The sequence below is a fragment of the Harmonia axyridis genome, chromosome 1, assembly GCF_914767665.1.
Source record: "Harmonia axyridis chromosome 1, icHarAxyr1.1, whole genome shotgun sequence".
Taxonomy (NCBI): Eukaryota; Metazoa; Arthropoda; class Insecta; order Coleoptera; family Coccinellidae; genus Harmonia; species Harmonia axyridis.
The window spans coordinates 73,830,954-73,851,783 of NC_059501.1; the positions used below are offsets into that span (position 1 = coordinate 73,830,954).

Consider the following 20,830-nt stretch of genomic DNA (forward strand, 5'->3'; position numbering starts at 1 on the left):
ATAATTTATTCCTTGCTATAGGTACTATCTATATTTTACCAAAAAAAAATTAAAATTTGAGTAGCTCCTTCTGGATGTTGCAGTTTCTTTGTCAGTTCAGTATATTTCTGAACTGATAGCTGAAACGGTATAGATAGACCTCTCTCAAGCGAATGAATTTTTATATCTTGAATGGATTTTTCCCAATCGATAATTACCTCAAATCAGTTCCATTGCTCGATATAAACATTATGATAAGCTGTTTGGTGATCAATGTTTATACCGTCCGGATTATTCATTCAGACAACAAACTGGATCTCGAACGAAAACAAATATTATCAGGATGAAAATAGGTATACGGGATTAATATCTTTGTTTTCCCACATCGACTGCTCTCCGATCGATAAGGAAAACATTGTTGAAATCCACTGAATGGAGGTCTCATTCAATTGAAAAAGACGTGAATGGCCTCAGGTTACTGTAATAAAGCTGAGAATAGTCGGCGAAGCGAGAAAATAGGTCGGAAACTAACCCCCACTCCAGAGTCGTATCGGCACATTGGGATCACATCAATATTTTAACTATGTTTGAACTGGGGGGTTGAATAAGTTTTGTAGACGGCCAGTGGTTCAGACCTTGAATTATTTATGGGAAAATAACACCGATCAACAAAACGCTTTTTGAGCCAACCAAACTCTCTATCATTTCGTCACAATGTCTGCGCATTTGTAGACAGAAGGGCACCACTTGGGGCATAAACCAAATCATTATACGGTTAAGTTTACACGCTCCGTTTTGGAGGTGTATATGGCAGGGACCACTGACTTGCCATACTGATGATTCTATCGGTGATCTCAGGACGAAAGACTGCAATTCCCTGATAGAGTTCGATCCATAAAAATTGAATAAGAACGCCCTGGCAAAGTTTGTATTTTTCAAACAAAGGAAACTTCTCGAGGTTCCTGAATATCTGTAAATTAAAATTAGATTTATAGTCGAGGGGTTTTCACTGTGCCTCCCACCAGAGCTGTTTTGGTCATCAGTAGTCGTAGTCTACAGCTCACCCTCCAGTTCCAGAGTTCTTAAGAACTCCAGTATCTAGGATGACTTCAAGGAGGTTACTTCCTCTTTTTTCAAGCCTCTTGTCCTAAGCATTTTTGCGTTGGCTAGCAATGACGAGACATTCTGTCACCAGGTGATCCGGAGTTTCTTCCTCCTTCCCGCAGAATCTGCATTCGTCTTTTTCTGTTAGCCTCATTCCCATGAGGATCTGCCAGAGGCGGCAATGACCTGTAGGAATTCAGTTAGGATGTGTAGCATATTCTTTAAAAACTCCAACTTCTCCTTCAGCTTAAAAATAATATTCCGGAAAAGGTTCCACATTGTAGAAGAGTTTGAAAACTATTTCTTCTCTTTATTTGACAACTCTTCGGCATGGGATTCTACGAAGTGATAGCATATTCTTGCTAATATCCAGATACTTCTTAGATCTCATAGCTTCAAAGTTCCGAAGAAACTTTTTGGAATGATCCAACCCAGGTATATTCTGCTAAAGTGTTTCTCTTTCTTGTAGTTACACCTATCTATGACATAGAAAGATCGACCAAGAAATAGAATTTGTGCTCCTTTTCTGACGAGTGTGTTGGCCACTTCATATCCTCTATGAGAAACGGAAAAGCAGACTAAACATACCTTGTGATTCTTGCCTATTCCGTTGATTTTCCTTCGGTACTTCAACACCATCTTACAATCGATGATATGTGAGCTAAATGCTTTGATTGCATCCAGACTGTCAGAATGTATCGCTATATCACATTTCTGATACTTTGTTACTAGGTTAATTTCACCACATCTGTCGATTGCAAGTATCTCTGCCAGATAGACACTTGGACAGCAGCCTAACAGTAATGAGCATTTGGGCCAACCCCGAAAACTTCAGCGCCAGTTCCCGAAGTGGTTTTAGAACCATCTCTGTACCATTTGATGCTATTCTTTTCACGAGGTGGTACTGTGGACTTCCAATCTCATTGGATGTAAAAAATGAATATTTTTTTGATAACCCCCATTTACGTTCTGAGTGAAAATTCAAAAATTGTCAACATGGGGAAACTGCTCTATGCGCAATTTTTCATATGCAAAAAAAATTTGGTTTAGTAGTTTGAAAAAGATTCATCAAACCGTAGCTACATATTTCAATCATATGAGAAGGATGCTCTACATTCATGATATTACTCGTATTACTGTTCAAATTGGATATGCTAGAGTGTGTTAGATGTTTCAAATTGCAAATCTGCATCGTAATAACGATTCGTAGGAGTTGATCATTATTGTGGACTCCTCAAGTTATTGGATTAGCTTCATCTTCTTGACACGTTTTATTCATTTTGATTATAGCTGTCTCTTGTGTCTCGAAACATCTGGATATATTAGGCCTTGCTATATGAATCCAGCCATTTCAAATATGCAGAAACGAAGACATGGACAAATGGCATTCAAAACTTAATTTCATTATATGCAGATAATAAATCAGTACTAGCGGAAAAAGAATATGAATTTGTAACGTTAGAGAAGAATATATTATGTAAGCAGTAATGAAATGAAAATCTGTAGATGAGACCAGAGAAACCGAAACAAGAGTGAATGATGGTGTTGAGGAACTGGACCATTCCTTGAGAAAATTTCATCATCAAATATTGTCTTCAATGAATCGATTGTTTAAGTGGCAGTGTGGCTGTTGCTCCGTCTTGTTGGAAACACATATCCTCTCAACAATAGTGGAAAGAAAAATCATTCAACATTGATCTGGAAGAAATATGGACCACTAACTCTTCCAGCATGTATTTGCTACTACATAGTCTCTTTATCTAGATGCAATGGTGTCGCAACAGTTTCGTGTGGATTTTCAATCCTGCAAGTTTGTTTGTTTAAAAACTATTTAACCAAAAATGGGCTTCGCCATTGAATACAATTTTTCGATAAGATTGTTCATCATTTTCAAGTTGTTCAAGAGCTAAATCAGAGAATAAACAACGATCTGGTTTGTTGTTTTTATGGTTTGAAACAACACCTGCCTTCAGGTTGTGCGACAAACTGAACAACTAGGCTTAGAAGTTCAAGATATAGATGCAACTCCACAGTTTGTCTACAAGGATGAATGATCAGACTTGGAAGGAATGAGATTTGAGATCTGAGATTTTATACCAATTTGAGCGTTAAAAATATTGGACACTCGATTTCATGTCATCGGTAGTAACTGCACTGGTTTTGGAGGAATTTCCTTCAGTCAGCAAGTTTATGTAAAACGTCCCATGAAATTCACTTGTAAATTGAACAAAATTAATTGAAGTAATTTTCCATGGTGAATTGGATAATTGGAAATAATGTTCAAATTTCGAACATTACTCCAAAAGCCGAAGTTCTGCAGGGTTTTGTTGTGACGGCATTGAGGCAGGTGACTTCTTCATTGAGTGTCATCCAATTTGTTGTAAGTTAGTCCAAGGTTTAGTTGATATGCCAGTTTTCAAGAGGTAATATAATTCTTATTGTGCATGGTCAGAAACTAATGATATTGTATTATGAGTTGTTATTGAATTCCAAGAATTGTGTTTCACCTCGGCATAGAGCTGGTCATGATTGAAATACTGTTAACGGTTATCTTGGTCTTGCTGTAGTTTCAGCTCTTTAGTTTCGGGGGAATTTTTGGTATTTTTTCATTATTTTGGGCCTCCGTTTGGTTATCTTTCTGGTTGGTAGTAGATAATGAATATATCGATACTTAAAGTGACTACTATCTTGATACCTATCACAAAAGTAGTGACTAGGAGATGTGACAGATACCTCCATATATATGGACTTCGTCTATCTTCTTCTGCGAATTCCTCTGATTGAGAGAAGAAAATTTTTCTTTCAGAACAACAAACCTTCTGATGTTTGTGGAAGATATAATATTAAAGAATAGGTTCACCCAACTGAAACTATTATATTTCTTCATAATCTTCTATTATATTTCTTCTCAATCTTCTCAGTTCTTAATAGAATAGTATATTCTTTCATTATTTATATTTTGTATTTCGAGTTTTTAAAAGCAATGTCTCATCTCTGAACGCTTATAAAGGGTGTTTTTTTTAGAGCTATAGAACTTTAAATTGCAATAAAACAACGATGTATTATTCGATTGACATGAATTTCATTTATCCGCAAGATAATCTTGTGGCATTACATTTCAAATATGATTCCTGGCATATAACGGCCACGGCTGGCTCGGATGTAGTCCAATCTGGACGTCCAATTTTCGATTACTTTTTCCAACATTTGTGGCCGTATATCGGCAATAACACGGCGAATGTTGTCTTCCAAATAGTCAAGGGTTTGTGGCTTATCCGCATAGACCAATGACTTTACATAGAAAGTAGTCTAGTGGTGTTAAATCATCTTGGAGGCCAATTCACAGTTCCAAAACGTGAAATTAGGCGGTCACCAAACGTGTCTCTCAATAAATCGATTGTGGCACGAGCTGTGTGATATGTTGCGCTGTCTTAATGGAACCACAGTTCCTGGACCTCATGGTTGTTCAATTCAGGAATGAAAAAGTTAGTAATCATGGCTCTATACCGATCACCATTGTCTGTAACGTTCTGGCCATCATCGTTTTTGAAGAAGTACGGACCAATGATTCCACCAGCCCATAAAGCGCACCAAACAGTCAGTTTTTCTGGATATAACGGTGTTTCGACATACACTTGAAGATTAGCTCCACTCCAAATGCGGCAGTTTTGTTTGTTGACGTAGCCATTCAACCAGAAGTGCGCTTCATCGCTAAACAAAATAAAATGGACGTAGTGCGCGATACGTATTCCGCACAGAACCATTATTTTCGAAATAAAATTGCACTATTTGCAAGCGTTGTTCAGGCGTGAGTCTATTGATGATGAATTGCCAAACCAAACTGAGAATAAATCACTTGACAGCTGTTGAATCGGTCGCCATGTCGAACAGTAATGCCAACTTAAAGTTATATACCTCGAAAAAAAACACCCGTTATTATAATAATAAAAGTCGGTAACTTTACCACATTGATGCGAGCATGGAACGAGCACGTGGGAAGATTGTACTATAATAGGGTGGCAAGAATTGCGAGAGATGACAACCCGGAAACCAAGCCATTGAGTACACCTCCTAAAAGATGGAGAGAGTATCCAATGAAAAAACAGCCTATAACTAGAGGAAGAAGAAGATGATCCTCGCAGCTCAAGAAAACGATTCATTAATTTCGAAGAAAAAAAATCAAAGAAACAAAATCTCAAACATCAATTTCTCAAGAATTTAGTTATACATAATCATCCAATTGGAAACATGTATTCATAATTTCTTTTGAATTTCGGAACGGATGACTCTGGGCTGGTGTTCTGCCTCCAGAGATTTTAAATTTTCATTGACTTTTTCATAATTTTTCTTAAGAGGAAACACCATTATGTAACTCTCTCGTGATCTGTCAACATTTTCCTAGAGGAGGAGGGATAAAAATAATAATGTGTGGTGTTACTTGAACGATTGAACGGTCAGTAGAAGTTAGGTCTATTACGATAGTAAGTACTTTACGCGTCTTTCTATAAATTTTCACAAATCAGTGTTTTGCCTCTTTTGTGATGATTTTTTGTATAATTTGTTGGCCATACATTCGAAACACTTCTGTGCTTTGTAGCTAGGGATACTATATCATCAATTCTTTTACGAAAAACGAAAAGTTACCTTTTTTTCATTCACAAATGATAATTATTGAAAAACTACAATGTAGATTATTGTTCACAGAAATTATGTGAAAACCTCATGATTTTAAGAAGAAAAATATCTAATATCGTTTTGAAATGAGCAGTCACGTGGTGGTGTTCCCTCTAAATAAGTGGAAATGTTTTGCATTTGAAAAAAAAATAAATAAACCATAGTGTGAAATTTGCAGTGTTCTTTCTATCAGATGATTTTCAGAAATATCTTTCATGTCTAATACAGCCCTGCATTCTTCTCCCAATCTAGACCTCGTTTAGAACCGGATTACCGCGTGACGTCATGACAACATCGATGACGTTAATGCGAGTGGAAGGCACTCGACGAAAAGAGAATTTTCCGTCAAGAACAGGCATTCGAACCGATGGGAATTCGAAAATATCCCAACGTTGATAGTTGAATTTTTAAGGGATTATTCGACTTTAATCTACCGCTCGGATTTTGGATACTTTCGTTCTTCTCATTTCCTTCTTGAATTGCTTCGGGGATGTAAGATTCGATTTCGGGTTTTATTGTTTTGGAGGGATCAACCGAAGGAAAGGATAAAAAAATAACTATTTTATACCTTTTTGTCTTTCTGATTTTTTTGTCATTTCGTCAAAATGTCTGTAATTTTGGAATTTCGAGCCGGGAATGGATTCAAACGATAAAGTTGGATTCACTGATGACGAATCCGTCGTCAAATTCGGTTCTGCCGATCTGTAAACACGATAATTACCGAACGGAAGGACCTAGAAACTTTTTTTCGAATTAAGTTTGTTAGTTTCGAAAGTGCAAGTTCGATTAAGATGAAAATTTGCATTAGGATGATGCTTGACGATTTAAAGACTCGTAAGAAATTTTATGTTCATCGCGTAATCAGAACCAAAGAAAATTATAGTAGAATATCGAATAAAATCAATCAATATTTTCTTGACCACAAAACAACGCAAATTTAAGTTTGAGTGTTTCATATAAAATACCAATTTCAAACTCCAAACCAAATTTTGAGCTAATCACATAATAAGAACCATAGGAAATTCAAGAAAAAAATTGAAAAAGCAATATCCTCGGAAATACTTTCATGCCTACAGATTCGATCGAGAGATCGATGACATTTTGCATATAAATGTTTTCCAATGAAATATTCCATTTTCATATTAAAAAATAAACTAGTATGCTTATTTCAAGAAATTTTCCAAGACAAATTCGCAAATTTGGGACTGTATGCCCTTCCATCTTTAAGATCTTTTTAATAATAATAATAAGCCCTTATTTTCCAACATGTGAAATTAACCAGTTACAGAAAAATAAAACTCGAAAATACCAACATAATATCGAGAACAAGAAATTACTAAAAACAATATGAGAAAAAACTTATCTTGAGAAAGGCCGAACATCACCAATTCCTTTCGAAAAGTCAGCTACTATAGAGCGGGGAGAATCATTATGTATGTCGTATGTGCTGGCTATGGAATTGAACAATCTGCACATAAAATTAATCGGTGATCTAAAACTGGCGTTCGTTCAACTCGCTCTACAGTAGAACACAGTATTACTCCTTGAACCGTATCGAGGCACCAAAAATGATATATGTTCAAGTAATTCTATACAATCAATAAACTATTTAAAATCTTACAAAAAAATATTGGTGTCCTTATATTGGCCCTATGCTCTAAGGGCTCCAAATCTACTGAGTAACATAATATTGTTAAAACCTACATCTGGATAAATGTTTCCCTTCAAACTAGATACTTGTAGAACTTTCTTTGTACGGATTCAATTCGTTTTCTATGACAATTATAAATGAGTCTCCAAATAATGCTAGAATATTCTAACTTGCTACGAATAAAACTATTGAATAACGTATACAAATTGTGTCTTGAATTTATTATGAAGCATTGGAATGCACCTTATCATTCACGTGCTCCAAAGAAAAAGTCTAAAGGTGTTAAATCGCAAAATCTCAAAGGCCAATTGTGATCATCTGTTCAAGAAATAACACGTCCAGGCAATTATTTTTGTAAAAATCCTATTGTTTTGTTGCTTGTGTGACACATAGCTCTGTCTTGTTAAAAATAAACGTCTTCCACATCAATATCTTCCAATTCCGGCCATAAACAATCATTTAATAATAGTTCGGAAGAGCAATCCAGTCATCGTAACAGTCAGTTGCACCAGCCTGATTTTCAAATAAATGAGGTGTAATAAAACCACATCAAACAGTGATACGTTGAGGATGAAGAGGCTTTTCAATAGTCATTCTTGCATTGTCCGAGTCCAAAATGTGACAATTCTGCTTATTAATGTAGGATCAGGGGTGAAAAAGGTCTCATCACTGAAGATGATATTTCAATTCAAGGACCTAATCAGCGAAGATACGACGTTGTTGGTGATCGACCGGCTTGAGTTCTTGTGCTAACTGAACTTCAAAAGCCTCAAGACCTAAGTCTTCATGCAAAATGCGGTGTATTTTCTTTTGTAGAATACCTAATTCTCAAGATCGAGGAGGAATCGACAAACCTAGATTTCCCCCAACACTACGGGCTACAGCATCAATATTTTTTATTCTTTGTGAGCGACGCATGTGGTTAGGTGACAATGATTCACATCACTAACTTGCCCCAACATCTCAATTTCTTCCACCAGTTTCACTATTGTCTCCCGGGAAAGTGCTTTAGTTTCTCAAACTGTGTCTGCAAAATTTTCACCATTTTTGTTGTTCAAGCGTGTATCAATGGAGAAGCTTTTACTCGTCATGAGTGATGGGACGAGTCGTATAATTCTTAACTCGATCTACTCGAGTTGAATCGATGGCCAACTCGGTTTGAAAGTCGAGTTGACTCGAGTCGGCCGCATCCGGACCCAACTCGAATAACTCGATGCGTTCACCGCACCGAGTAAAGGCTCATCGCGTCGACTTCGACTGCCGCCGTCAACCGAGTTGAACTCGGTTCATCCGAGTTCAACTCGGTCGACGAGTTGGAACGTTGAAACTCGGTTGGACCGAGTTCAGCTCGGTAAAGGAAGGTTTAACTCGACGTCTCAACAACACGATGGCTTGATTTTGATTCAGTTTACCTCGTATAGTCGTAAATCGTAAGATCGAACCCAACTCGGGCCAGCCACAGCTCGAGTTGCAACAGGAACGAACAGGGATTCACGATGTACCGAATCGTATAGTTTCTTCCGAGTTCCGAGTTAACTCGAATAAACGCAAAGGTAAATCGAGCTGACTCGTTGAGATTGCAAATCGAGTTAATCGAGTTGAACAGCTCGAGTTGCCCATCGCTACTCGTCAAATGCCTAAAGATGATAGCTTCAAAAGTGACTGTACATACATCTTGAGATGACGATTTGTCAGCATTGTATACAGTTATGTTGTCTCCTGAGGGGTAACTGGTGCTCAAAAGCTGCTTATTTTACGTCAGCGCTTCCTAATGTTACTCCAGGACGAGAGTAAATTATAAAAGAATTTCGATTTAGGTGTGTAGATTTGAGTTTAGATTGTTTAGAGTGTTTAGACTAACCTGTCTCTATTTCTCCAAATTTGTATTTTGCTGCAGGATCACCGCCGGAAGTAAATTTCATAATGCCACCCTGCGTTCATTAAGGATATTCAATTTACGCCGAAAGTCGAGGAATGCAATCCCGTAAGGATTATAATCAAAAAGCTGGAGCGTATTACGTGGACTGAATGTTCTGAACACGATACTCGAAAGCCAATTTACTTGTAGCGATCAATTTTTTCCATGCTCACGAAAGGTTACATCAAACTCTGAGCAAAATTCGCATATTTTCCTCAATTACCTCTATCAGTTTAATCGATTTCTGGATGAGTTGTTATGCAGGCATTTCCGTTTTCATTAGGGATTAACCTGTCGAGACTAAGCTGAAATTGGTTGTGCTTCTCCCTCTCTTTCATCTCTGTTGATAGCAGAGTGGTGACGGTCTTGTTGTGGGTTTAGTGGACCTCTGTTTCTGGAATACTGGAAATTCTCCAAAAGGTTAGCGTTTTCCCGTTATATCCCTAATTCTCTCTTTACATATCAATTAAATATTCCAGCAGCACGTGTTGCACGATTTATCTATCCATTGAGTCCAGATTCATTTATATAACGAAGGGTCTGTTTCACCACTTGCTGATAAAGTCTCGGATAAGCTATTCCATAACTCATGCAAGATGCAACAGTTATCTTTGAAAATGACGTTGCACATGTCTTGGAAAAGTTAGACCAGCCAGTGAGCTCTCGAGTTAGCTCTTATAGTTATAAGTGGCGATTACATTTTTATCCAGCAGATAACCCCATTTTCTTCATGAGTCCATGACAGGCGCCATTGTCTTTTGTCATTTTGTCAGTGTATCTTCGAGATATTTCTTGAACTGTTTTTAGTACAACAGCGATTTTAGTATACTTGGACCTCTTTGAGTTTTCATGAGATGAATTTGAAGATTTTCTAGCATGTAAATTACGTCTACGTAACCGTCGTGAAATAGGAACTCGAAATAACCATTTTGTTGTTGGAGACAATGAAGTGTTTCTGTCTGGGTCTGGGTTTCTACTTACAAAGTTCACAGCTAATCATTTCGAAATTTTGATTCCTCAACAATTGCATAGATTTGTTTTTGGGAAGAACTAACTAACTATAATTCAATTTACATTTACACTTCATATTAATCAGACTCATTAACTCAGACTCGATAGAATACAAAGGTTAGGTTAGGGTATTGGAGATCCTTTCAGATCCAACAACTCTCCATTTTGTGATAGATGATTAGCCCATGAGGCTATTCTCAGACTTTCCGGGAAAGGTGATCGCAAAAGGGGAATTACAAATCAGAGAGTTTGGTCCTTTCTGACCAATTACATACCCAGTGGCGAGATGATAAATAAAAACTAGCATCGACAAAACCTTCAATCTAAATCTAATTCTCATACTTGGAACTCGAAATGTATGATATAACTAGTTTAAACCGAGGTTTGAACTCTCAAATTGTTTATCGAATTCATTTCTTAAAGATTCTTCTAATAATTAATCAATTTTCATCTACATCTGACGAAGGTAATTAATATCTTAACTCCAGAATCCTTTACCGAAGTTTCTTCACTAGGTTTGATGTCTGTTTCATCACTTGCTGATAAAATCCCGGATATGAATCCAGTGGATAACATATCTGTTGGAAAAATTTGTCAGATTTGTCAATTTTTTCCATTGCATCACCACATCTGATTATTGAATGAAAGGCCAGTTTGGTAACTGTCGAAATATACGAAAAAATGTGCTGTCTTTGCATTGATTCCCAATAACCTGGATTTTTGTATGAGGCTTAAATAGTTTAAATTCATAATTAAAAATGCTGTGGCAAAAGTCTCTATTGATTCTTTTTTTGCGTTGTTTTTTTATCAGAGGTTAGAGTTACCCGTGGAGGTGAAATAAAGTTTTTAAATCGTAAGAATTAAACAAATGTACTCAATGGATGCGTACCTTACTGGATGGAAATTCAAAATAGATAAAATAAAACAAAGTAATTTCCACTAATCTTTTATGTTTTCAACAATTGTCGAAATGTAACCAAAGTGCCTTGTGGTTTGAGACAATTGTTGGCTCAATCTGTGAACATTTTCATACATCGTGTAACAGCCGTTCATACATTGTACCAAATCATTGAATAGAAAACATATATTATTTTTGAAACTGAATACTTGGACTTACGTCCTCCTACTACTGGTAGTTTCGTTTTATGTTTTTTATCTATCACAAGCAAGACGTAAAGTTCACGCTCTCATAAGTTTATTGTAGAAATTAACCAAAATATTAGCGGATAAAACGAGTCAAGGTCGTCTAGAGAATATGAAACTAATGTTAATGACTGATAACACCGTTTTGAGTAAATGAACCAATTTAACCCTTGATTTGAGTCCTTAATTATTGTTTTTATGTTATAATAATATAATAAATCGCTTTATCATTTCATGATGTTCATAATAGTTAATTTTCGATTTCTGAGCAGGGTATGCTCTGAAATGATGAAGTTTGACACACTAATGACGAAATCATCCTCAAATTTAATTTTGACCGGCCAGCCGTAAAAACGATAATTCTCAAACAAATACCTATATCTAAAAACTTGAAATTTCAAATATAGGTTTGGATCTCGAATGCCTCAGTTGAGTTTATCAATGGACAAAATCCGACTATGAGTTCTGTAACTATGTCCGTTCGAAATTTTGTTTTCCTTATTATTTTGATAATTTCCTGATAATATCACTGAATCACAATGTCTGATTCAAATATACTCCCTTCAAAGTAACCCTATCGCTCTGTATCATAAGGCTGTTATATATCACACTTGATGAAATTTACTGAATTGTGTGTTTTGATGTAAATCATTTCACTTATCAGTCTGACTACAACACAATGATAAGTGAAATGATTCACAAATTGAAAACTAATTTTCGGGCGTCATTGTAAGGGGACTGTAACTAAGCAGGGGGCACTTTTTTTTGACAAGGAATCGCCCCCTAAATTTTTTCGCAACTATTCATTTACACCCTGTATAACAAAATGTGATCAATATGTTAGAATTAATCATAACTTAACTGTTATTATCTCCATGAAATAATGAATATAGTGGAAATGATAGCGAATATCAACTATGATAATGATAAACTGGCCAATGAATGTGTCATAAATTCATAATGGAAAAAGCTTCTATAACTTCGCGATATGTATATGTATAATTTATCTTAAAAAATTCAGTGAATGAACTCCAGCTAATGACTTGAATATTTATTCCAAAGTTGCAATACCTACTTGTCATGACTATTCGAAATTTCCAGCCATTAATAACAATATCAATTTTTTTCAGGGGAAATTGATGAGGATCAAAATGAACCAAGAGCCCCTTGGGGTGGCTTCGGACGTAGTACTTCCACAGCAACTCACGAGATGGAGCAACACACAACCACCTCACTTCCTAACAGATTATAGTTCCTCCGGTGAACAACCAGCTCATAATAAGCCTCCCTTCCTACTAGATCATCAGATAAATCAGAAAATTATTTTATGGTGAGTAGAATCAATAACAATAACAATAACAATAGCTTTATTTCCTGAATCCTGTACACAAATATACAAAGAAATGGAAAACCGTCAATATCAGAAAAATAAATCAAACTATATCCTAGAATTTACACCACAATAATTCAAAAATTCCGAAATAGAATAAGGTTCCACATTGATAATCAAGTCTGTGAGATTTTTCTTGAATTTTCGAATATCAACTATGTCTAATACATTTTTGGGTAGATTATTATAAAATTTAACACACATATACTTGGTACCTTTTTCAGTTAATGACCGACTGATATTCTTGATAAAAGGCGGAAGAAATCATTTGCCGATGCGACTTCGTTTCCGAATTACTGGACTTCAAAGTTTCTGTATGTGACCAATTTGGTTTCATAAATTACAGTAGGTCTAGAAATGAATGAGTGAGTTGACTGCCACCTGGTGACTCAATGTAATTTGTTTATCAACTTGTATTTGTTGGTTCAATTTTTTTGTTGAACGTTCAGTTCAATTTTCTTACGAATAATATGCAGATATTATTTTGATGTAAGATTTTTTTTGTAATGGCAACGTATCAAAAAATTGTCGGGATCCAATAGGCAAGAAGAACATAGCCTATTCAGTCTACGTTTCTGGCCACTCGAGAATTAAAGGGAATTAAGAGGCCAACACACTTGCCAGAAAAGGAGTACAAACTCTTTTCATCGGTCCAGAACCTTTTTGTGACGTAAACGAATGTACCTACAAGAAAGAGTTTCAGGAAAATGAAAAAACCCAAAGAGATACACTTCGGTGGAATCTTCCTGGTTTGGATTATTCTAAGAAGTTCATTTGAATCATTAACACTGCGAGATTCAAGATGTATCTGTATCTTAGCAAGAATATACTACACCTCATGTCTGGATTTCTCACAGGGCATTATTGCCTTAGGAAACACCTCATAAGAAGGGGCTAGCAGAAAATGATGAGTGCAGATTCTGTGGGGTGGAGGAAGAAACTCCGGATCACCTGGTAACGAAATGCCTCGCCATCACTAGCCAACGCCAAATCTGCTTTGAAGAAGAAACTTGAAGTAGTGAGGAATTAGCCTCCTTGAAGCCATCCCACATACTGGAGTCATCAGAACTCTGAAACTGGAAGGCGAGCTGTAGATCACATTATGAAAAGAATAGCTCTGGTGGGGGGCATAATGGACCATTAGGTCGCAGTGAAATGGAACCTTGGTCTTGTCGGGATCACAACAGGAGATTCCCTCATAGACACCAACCATCAAAAAGAAATGATGAAGAACACCCTGCATCTCGCTCATGTTTCGAAAACAAGGAACTGATATGTTTGTCCAGACTCCAGTTTATGATGAAACACCCTATATAATATTGACGCTGTTTTCCTCACTTTATTTAGATTCTGTTGACAAAACAAAGTTGGAACAAACTTTCTTCTGGGTGCAATACTTCTTATATCGCTGAATACACGTACTAACGAGTTTTTCATTGACATTTTCATCTCCACCTTATTTGTTGAGATCCTATGAATATTTAAAATCGTCATATTCAATCTTCTATAAAAATTACTCATTGTTTTCTTCTTCAGGAATGGCGACATATCTGCGTTACAAGTGGATGCTATCGTAAATTCGACAAATGAATCAATGACAGAAAGCAACCCTATAAGTGACAGGATATATCAAAGAGCTGGATCCGATCTTAAGGAAGAAATCAATGTAGATATTCGAGGTGAGTCCGAAATACGTATTCATTAATGAATATTAAGGTGCAGACAGATGCGTTCTTTACCCATTTGTAAACCATGCATCTGTAATAAGCAGTAGGAAAATATTGTTTGTACTTATTCATTGAAATTTTGCTTAAATGAATGAGCTATATTTCTCATTTAGTTAAAGTGGATAGATAAATAACTATTCTACCATGAATTGCAGGGGTATATCTCATGTGCCCCTCCACTCCTCTAAATATGCGTTATTACATGATCTGAGTTTCCAAAATTAGTTTTTGGAACATATCTTGTGTCTCGATTCCTTATTAAGGTCAATATCATATCCATTTCCACTAGAATGTTGTAGCATGCAGAATGTACTAGCAGTTGATCTAATGACTCCGTGGATCTACTAGCTGTTTGATCTACCGACTCAATGGATCTACCTGCTATTGATCTACCGACTCAGTGGATCTACCTGCTATTGATCTACTGACTCTGTGGATCTACCTGTTATCGACCTAGTGAATCTTACTGCTCTTGATCTAATGATTCTGTGGATCTTCCAGCTAGCAAATAGGTAGATCTAAGTATGTGAAATATTGTGAAACCAATTTTTAAATCCGAAAAAAAATTTTACCAAAAAATTAAACCGCTTCATTGATTTCATCAATATGTTGAGGCTTAGAATCAATCAGTCAGTTTCTAGGAAATTTTAAGTTTTTGTCTGAAAACCCCTTCGCAGTCAGGAAGGGAATTTCTACTGAGAATGAAATGTAATTACTGATGAGCAATATTTATCAGGAAGTAGAGAAGGGCTACTACTTGTATATTTATACATTTTAAAAAGCCTTTGATACCGTTGATCACTGCAAGCTTCTGGAATCTTTGGAGAGAATCTGATTTGCTAACTATTTATCTGAAGGAAACAAGACAGATTGTGGAAATTGACAATATTGTCTACTGTTGGGTGTTCACAGGGTACTGTGCTGAGGCCCCTGTTATTTTGCGAGTATACAAGTATAATGAAATTTGCTGCTAACACAGCTGTTTTATATAGAAGCACTACCTTGGTGTCTCTGAAAATATTGATTGAGTATAATTTCATTACTATATTGGATTTTTTCAACAAGGAATTACTTACATTCAATAAAAAAAACAATTTTATGCTTTCCTTACCTAAACCCTCTACCAGGAAAAATTTAGTTTGTGTCAGAATACTACTATCTTCGAAAGAGGATTGAAAACAAAAATAATCCAATCAACGAAGATTCCGCCAGAATACACATATCGTCAAAAGTCTTGGCTCCCCTATCAACTTCCAACTTTTGAATGTGACATGACAATTTTTTGTGTGTGAAATCTTCACTATCTAATCACTTGAATGAAAACAATAAACCAGCAAAAAATGTTTATTGCTCGGAAGAACATAAATGTATTTGAAGTTAATCAGTTTTCAGCGAATAACGAGAGTTGTAATATTGAGAATATTCTGTGGAAAATTCCAGGACATCCAATCTCTCAGTTTGACCTGGCAGAAATAGTAGCCCTACATCAAGAAGCTTTGTTGAACCACCAGATTGCGCCACGTTTGAACATTCCTTGGACTTCAGTAAGGCGCATAGAAGCCCTCTTCCTGGAAACCAGCAGAGTTGCCGGATACCCGTGCCTGGTCAAACCAGAGTAACATCTGCAAGGACAGACCTGAAGACCATTATATATTTAACTCGGAGGAATCGAACGGTATGTTTGAGGACCTATAGACGGGTAGTTTCAACCAGTACCATAAGGAGACGGTTGCTTTCCTCAAATTAAGAGGCAAGAAGACCTTCCAGAGTATCTCGGTTATCACCTGGACATAGAGCTACCCGTCGGCAATGGGCAGAACACCACCAAGACTGGCTTTTACCACAATGGCGCAACGTACTTCTTTCGGACGAGTCACGATTTGGTTTACAGAGTGATAGTGGATGAGAAAGGGTTTGGAGAGGTCTAGGCAGAACAAAGCGACTCAATTTCGGCCAGGAAGTTGTGATATTTCAAGGCGGATCAATAATGTGCTGGGAGGGTATAATATTCGGTCGCCATACCCCTCATATTATTATCTTTGAACGAACAATGACTGGTCCCATCTACGTTGAAGACATCATTGAACCAATCATTGTTTCTCTGCTCAACAAACTTGGGGATAAATTCATTTATCAGGATGATAACGCACCACCACACTGTACGAGAAAGGTTCAAAGCATTCTTCAAGAGGATAACATCCAGAGAATGAACTGGCCATCAAAAGTCACCAGACATGAATCCAATTGAGCACATATGGGATTACTTAGGGGGAGCAATATGCAATTGCCAAAACCCACCTTCATCTTTTCAGGAATTGATTTTAGCCCTTCAGAAATAATGGAACGATATGCCTGTAAATTTCATTAACGAATTGATTTGTGTGATGCCTAGGCATATTGGACAGTTGATTGAAAGAAGAGGTGGTAATACGGATTATTGAATTTGGATTCAGTTGTGGAATAACTATAATCAATAAAAAATCAAAAATCGATCGAACTTTGGATTTTTTCTCATCTTTCCAATTTTGTGTCATCCTGCATAAAGCAAAGAGTAACAAAGAAAGATTTTCTATAGAATATTTTGCGATTGAGTGATTGAAATAGAGATTCATTTCATTTCCAGAACATAGGTTATTTATTTCTTGAGAAACCTTGGGAGACCAAGACTTTTAACGATGTATGCATTCATAAATACCAGTGGGTTTACATATTTGTTCTACAGTACAGAGGCTCAGTGTTATAATATAATGGGTCATAACTAAACGAGTTTTTACTCTTGTTATACAATAGAGAATGGAGTACCTCAATGCTATTCCCCTTAACCTTCCCCAAACCCGAGAACCTATCCAAATACCAGTTTTAACGTGTTTGAAAATGGCCATTTTTTTTCCAGAATGTAGGACAGGGGAAGCAATAGTAACACGAGGACACGCACTGCCAGCGAGGTACATAATTCATACGGTGGGACCCAAGTACAACATTAAATATCAATCAGCGTCCGAAAACACGTTACATTGCTGTTACAGGTAGGTTGGCTGTTTTGTTGCCGGGTTAACGAGAGTTTGTCCGCACAGACTGTCGAGTCCATGTGTGTCATTAGGTAAAGAAGTGAATACATGACAGGTTTAGCATGATGGGAGCAATTTATTCATGGAAAATTCGAAGATTGAGGTGAATTCTTCGGATCGGTCAGTAATTGGTTCATTTTCGGGAAGAAATGATGATTATTATTTCAGCCAGCGTGGTGAATGAAGATGGGAAATCGATTCAGTATGTCGGAAGGATAATTTTCTAATCGATTTGTCCATATAGTAATTCTTTTCTAAAGGATTCGAAGAATGAACAGAGTTGTGTATTAACATAAAAAACAAAAATTATTTTGTGGCTCTAGGTATGTGATGCATGCTTGAAATTACCATTATATATTCAAATGCAAATATTGTACACAAGTACCAAAAATATTAACTATTTTGAAATGAAAACACAAATAAAACATAACAAAATATAAAAAATATAGGTTCTCATTATTGGGAAACCTCTAAGAACTGGATCTAAGTCAAGTCACATGAGGCATCTTGTAGATTTTTTACCTAATCTAATGCAGGTTTTTGTAACGGTCAGGGTAGCTCTGCAAAATTGTCTTTAAACAGAAGCTGAAGATGCGTGCTTTGAAAAGAATGTTTGTCCATTTTAGCCAAGTTTTGGTGCTCATCCACCATTCTAAACTATCTTCAATATTGTCAGCACGTGGTTCAGTCAGGAATTTGTCTATTTCATAACGCCAAGCAATTTCATTTGCTCGATTTACAGGAGATTAATTAAATAAACTTAGGAGAATGATGTAAAGCTGAGTGTACTTATCTTTTGAAGATGATTATTTTGTCTGAGCGCCCACGAGCTTGCAGAAATATATGCCATGCGATTCGTGCCTATCAAGCTCAAGTAATATCAAGTAGCTTGATATCAAGTCAAGCGGTAAATATCTCAAATCAAGTCAAGGCTCAAGTTATTTGTCTTGAGCTTGATTTTCAAGTCAAATAGTTGGTTAAGATATCAAGCTATTTGACTTCATGAATCTCTATGCCCTATACTTTTCCAGTTTCCAGGTTCTTCCGTTTGAAAGTTTTAAAAGAGCCATCGGCTCGAAGGAAGAGCGCTCAAAAAGTTATCTAAAAAACGTAAAATGAACGGTTCACAAATATAAATGAATAAATTAGAGAGAGATTTATATGTTACTTTTTCACCATCTCTTTGGATCATGTTATATAATGCGCTACAGCTCTCTTCGTCATCTCTGCTTGATTTAGTATTTGGCGAGTTGTTCTCGTTTTTTTTTGTGTTTGGTCCCGAGATCGCTGGTGGACTCATCGGTTAGACACACCTTCTCACACCATCGTGGAGAAGTGACTCTGTTGCAACGCGACAACCGCCGGAGCCGAAGTAGTGTGGCGCGTACAGCCAAAGCGTCATCTGTGAACAGAGAGAGTCACTACAAGTACCTCATCACATGATGCTGAATTTCAGTGAATCAGGTGTTTCTTCTCGGTAATTTCTTCAAAGTAAACTATATTTTTCAAGTCTCCCTATGAAAATAATAATCAAAGATTTGCTCGATGAAGGCCAAACGTTTTTATTTGTTACCTGTCGAAAGATCGATGAAGGAATTGCGCATCAAACTACTTGACAACCCACCCAGCTCATTCTCCAGATCTGGCACCCAGTGTTTACTGGCTTTTTGCAGATCTCAAAAGAATGATATCGTTGAATTTTTCTCGAAAATTTGTTCCTCAAACCGTTCAAGATCGTTATTTCTAAACTTGGACATATTTCTGAACTGATTCTAACTAATCGAATTGTCCCGCAATTCTACTGAAGTTCTTTAAATAAAATAGAATATGAAAAGGATCAGCTTTTAACATTTTCCGAAATTCATAAGGTTAATTGTTGTATGCTAAATTTTATCAGAGTTCAAACATATTTTATATAATGTATGAATCCCTCCTCATCCTCAAGCATTATGCACTCAATATATCAGAACCTAAAATATCAGCTACAATTATTCTCCTTATCATTAGTTAAGCCCATAATTCAATGAATTCATCAACACAGAACAGTATAATGAATCGTCTCTTCAATTTGACGTTATTGACATTTCACGTTCCCTCAAAAAGTCAATCGTTTATTCATTTCCCTAAATTCAATAATTGTTTTTCGGAAGTTGATAGAATCAGGTTAAAATTATGGAATTGCTCAGAACTACGAATCACATGTTATGAAACGAAATAAATCTAAAATCAATCAAATGACTGACAAGAAAGAAACTCGTTCAATCTTGTTAGAAGGTAGAGAAAAAGAGAAGAAAGAAGATCATTCGATTTCGACTGACGGTAAAGAGCATAGAAGAAAACGTTCTAAAGAGGGAAAAGCGAAATCTAAAAGCAAACCAAAAAGAGGCGAAAATACAACAACCTCGAAATCGTCTGCGAAATGTACGAACACTGAGCAAAATCCAACTTTCATAAAAAGTACTTCGGCAAATCCCACAAAGACTGCTCAAAGCACTGCGAAGAACATTGCGAAGAAGAAATCCAAGAAATTACGTTCTAAGAGTACTGAAGTCGTGAAGAAGACCCATAGACGTTGTAGTCTAGAAGACCCAATATTTAGTGGTGAAGGTATGACATTGTGTGATCCGAAGAATTGGGGGAACGCCATTTCTATCAGCAAAGCCATAAAGAAATCGCCAATTCTTCAAACCCAAATTAACATGCCACCAGGTTATTACAGGAACCTTGCCAATCAAATTGAAATATCGGAGAGCAAAAAAGAGAGAAGCATTAAATATCTCAATATGGCAGTAATGGAAATGAGAGCTCATCAAGACTTTTGAGAAATTGAGGCAATGTCGACCTTATCACAATAAATCTAATAGAGACTATAGTTTTCACTTCAGTCCTATATTTATTGTCGTTTTTATTTCCGATGTATTCAGAATTTTCGTGAAAAATAAACATATAATGCTCCACAAAAGTTAAGGAAATTCAAAGAATTTGAGACTGTTTCGAAAGTTTCCATTTTTTTTTACAAACATTTCAAATATGATAGATACAAATGTTAAGTCACTTATTTGAATCAATTTTTTGTTCCATTCTCTTTTGAGTTTCACAGTTTCAGTTAAAAATTTATTTTTAGTATTCATAGTACACTCAAAAAATTGAAAAATAAAGTTCAGT

General features: G+C 36.3%; 1 protein-coding gene across 2 annotated transcripts in view; it reads left to right on the forward strand.

Moving 5' to 3' along the window:
• The window catches only part of LOC123671259 (protein GDAP2 homolog), a 93,927-nt gene that overhangs the window by 9,854 nt on the left and 63,243 nt on the right, over positions 1-20,830 (forward strand). For both annotated transcript variants that reach the window (XM_045605005.1, XM_045605006.1), the window contains exons 2-4: positions 12,611-12,810; positions 14,407-14,549; positions 17,491-17,623. In XM_045605005.1, coding sequence (XP_045460961.1) covers positions 12,620-12,810; positions 14,407-14,549; positions 17,491-17,623 — 467 coding nt within the window. In that variant the 5' untranslated portion in view covers positions 12,611-12,619. The remainder of the gene's footprint in view (positions 1-12,610; positions 12,811-14,406; positions 14,550-17,490; positions 17,624-20,830) is intronic.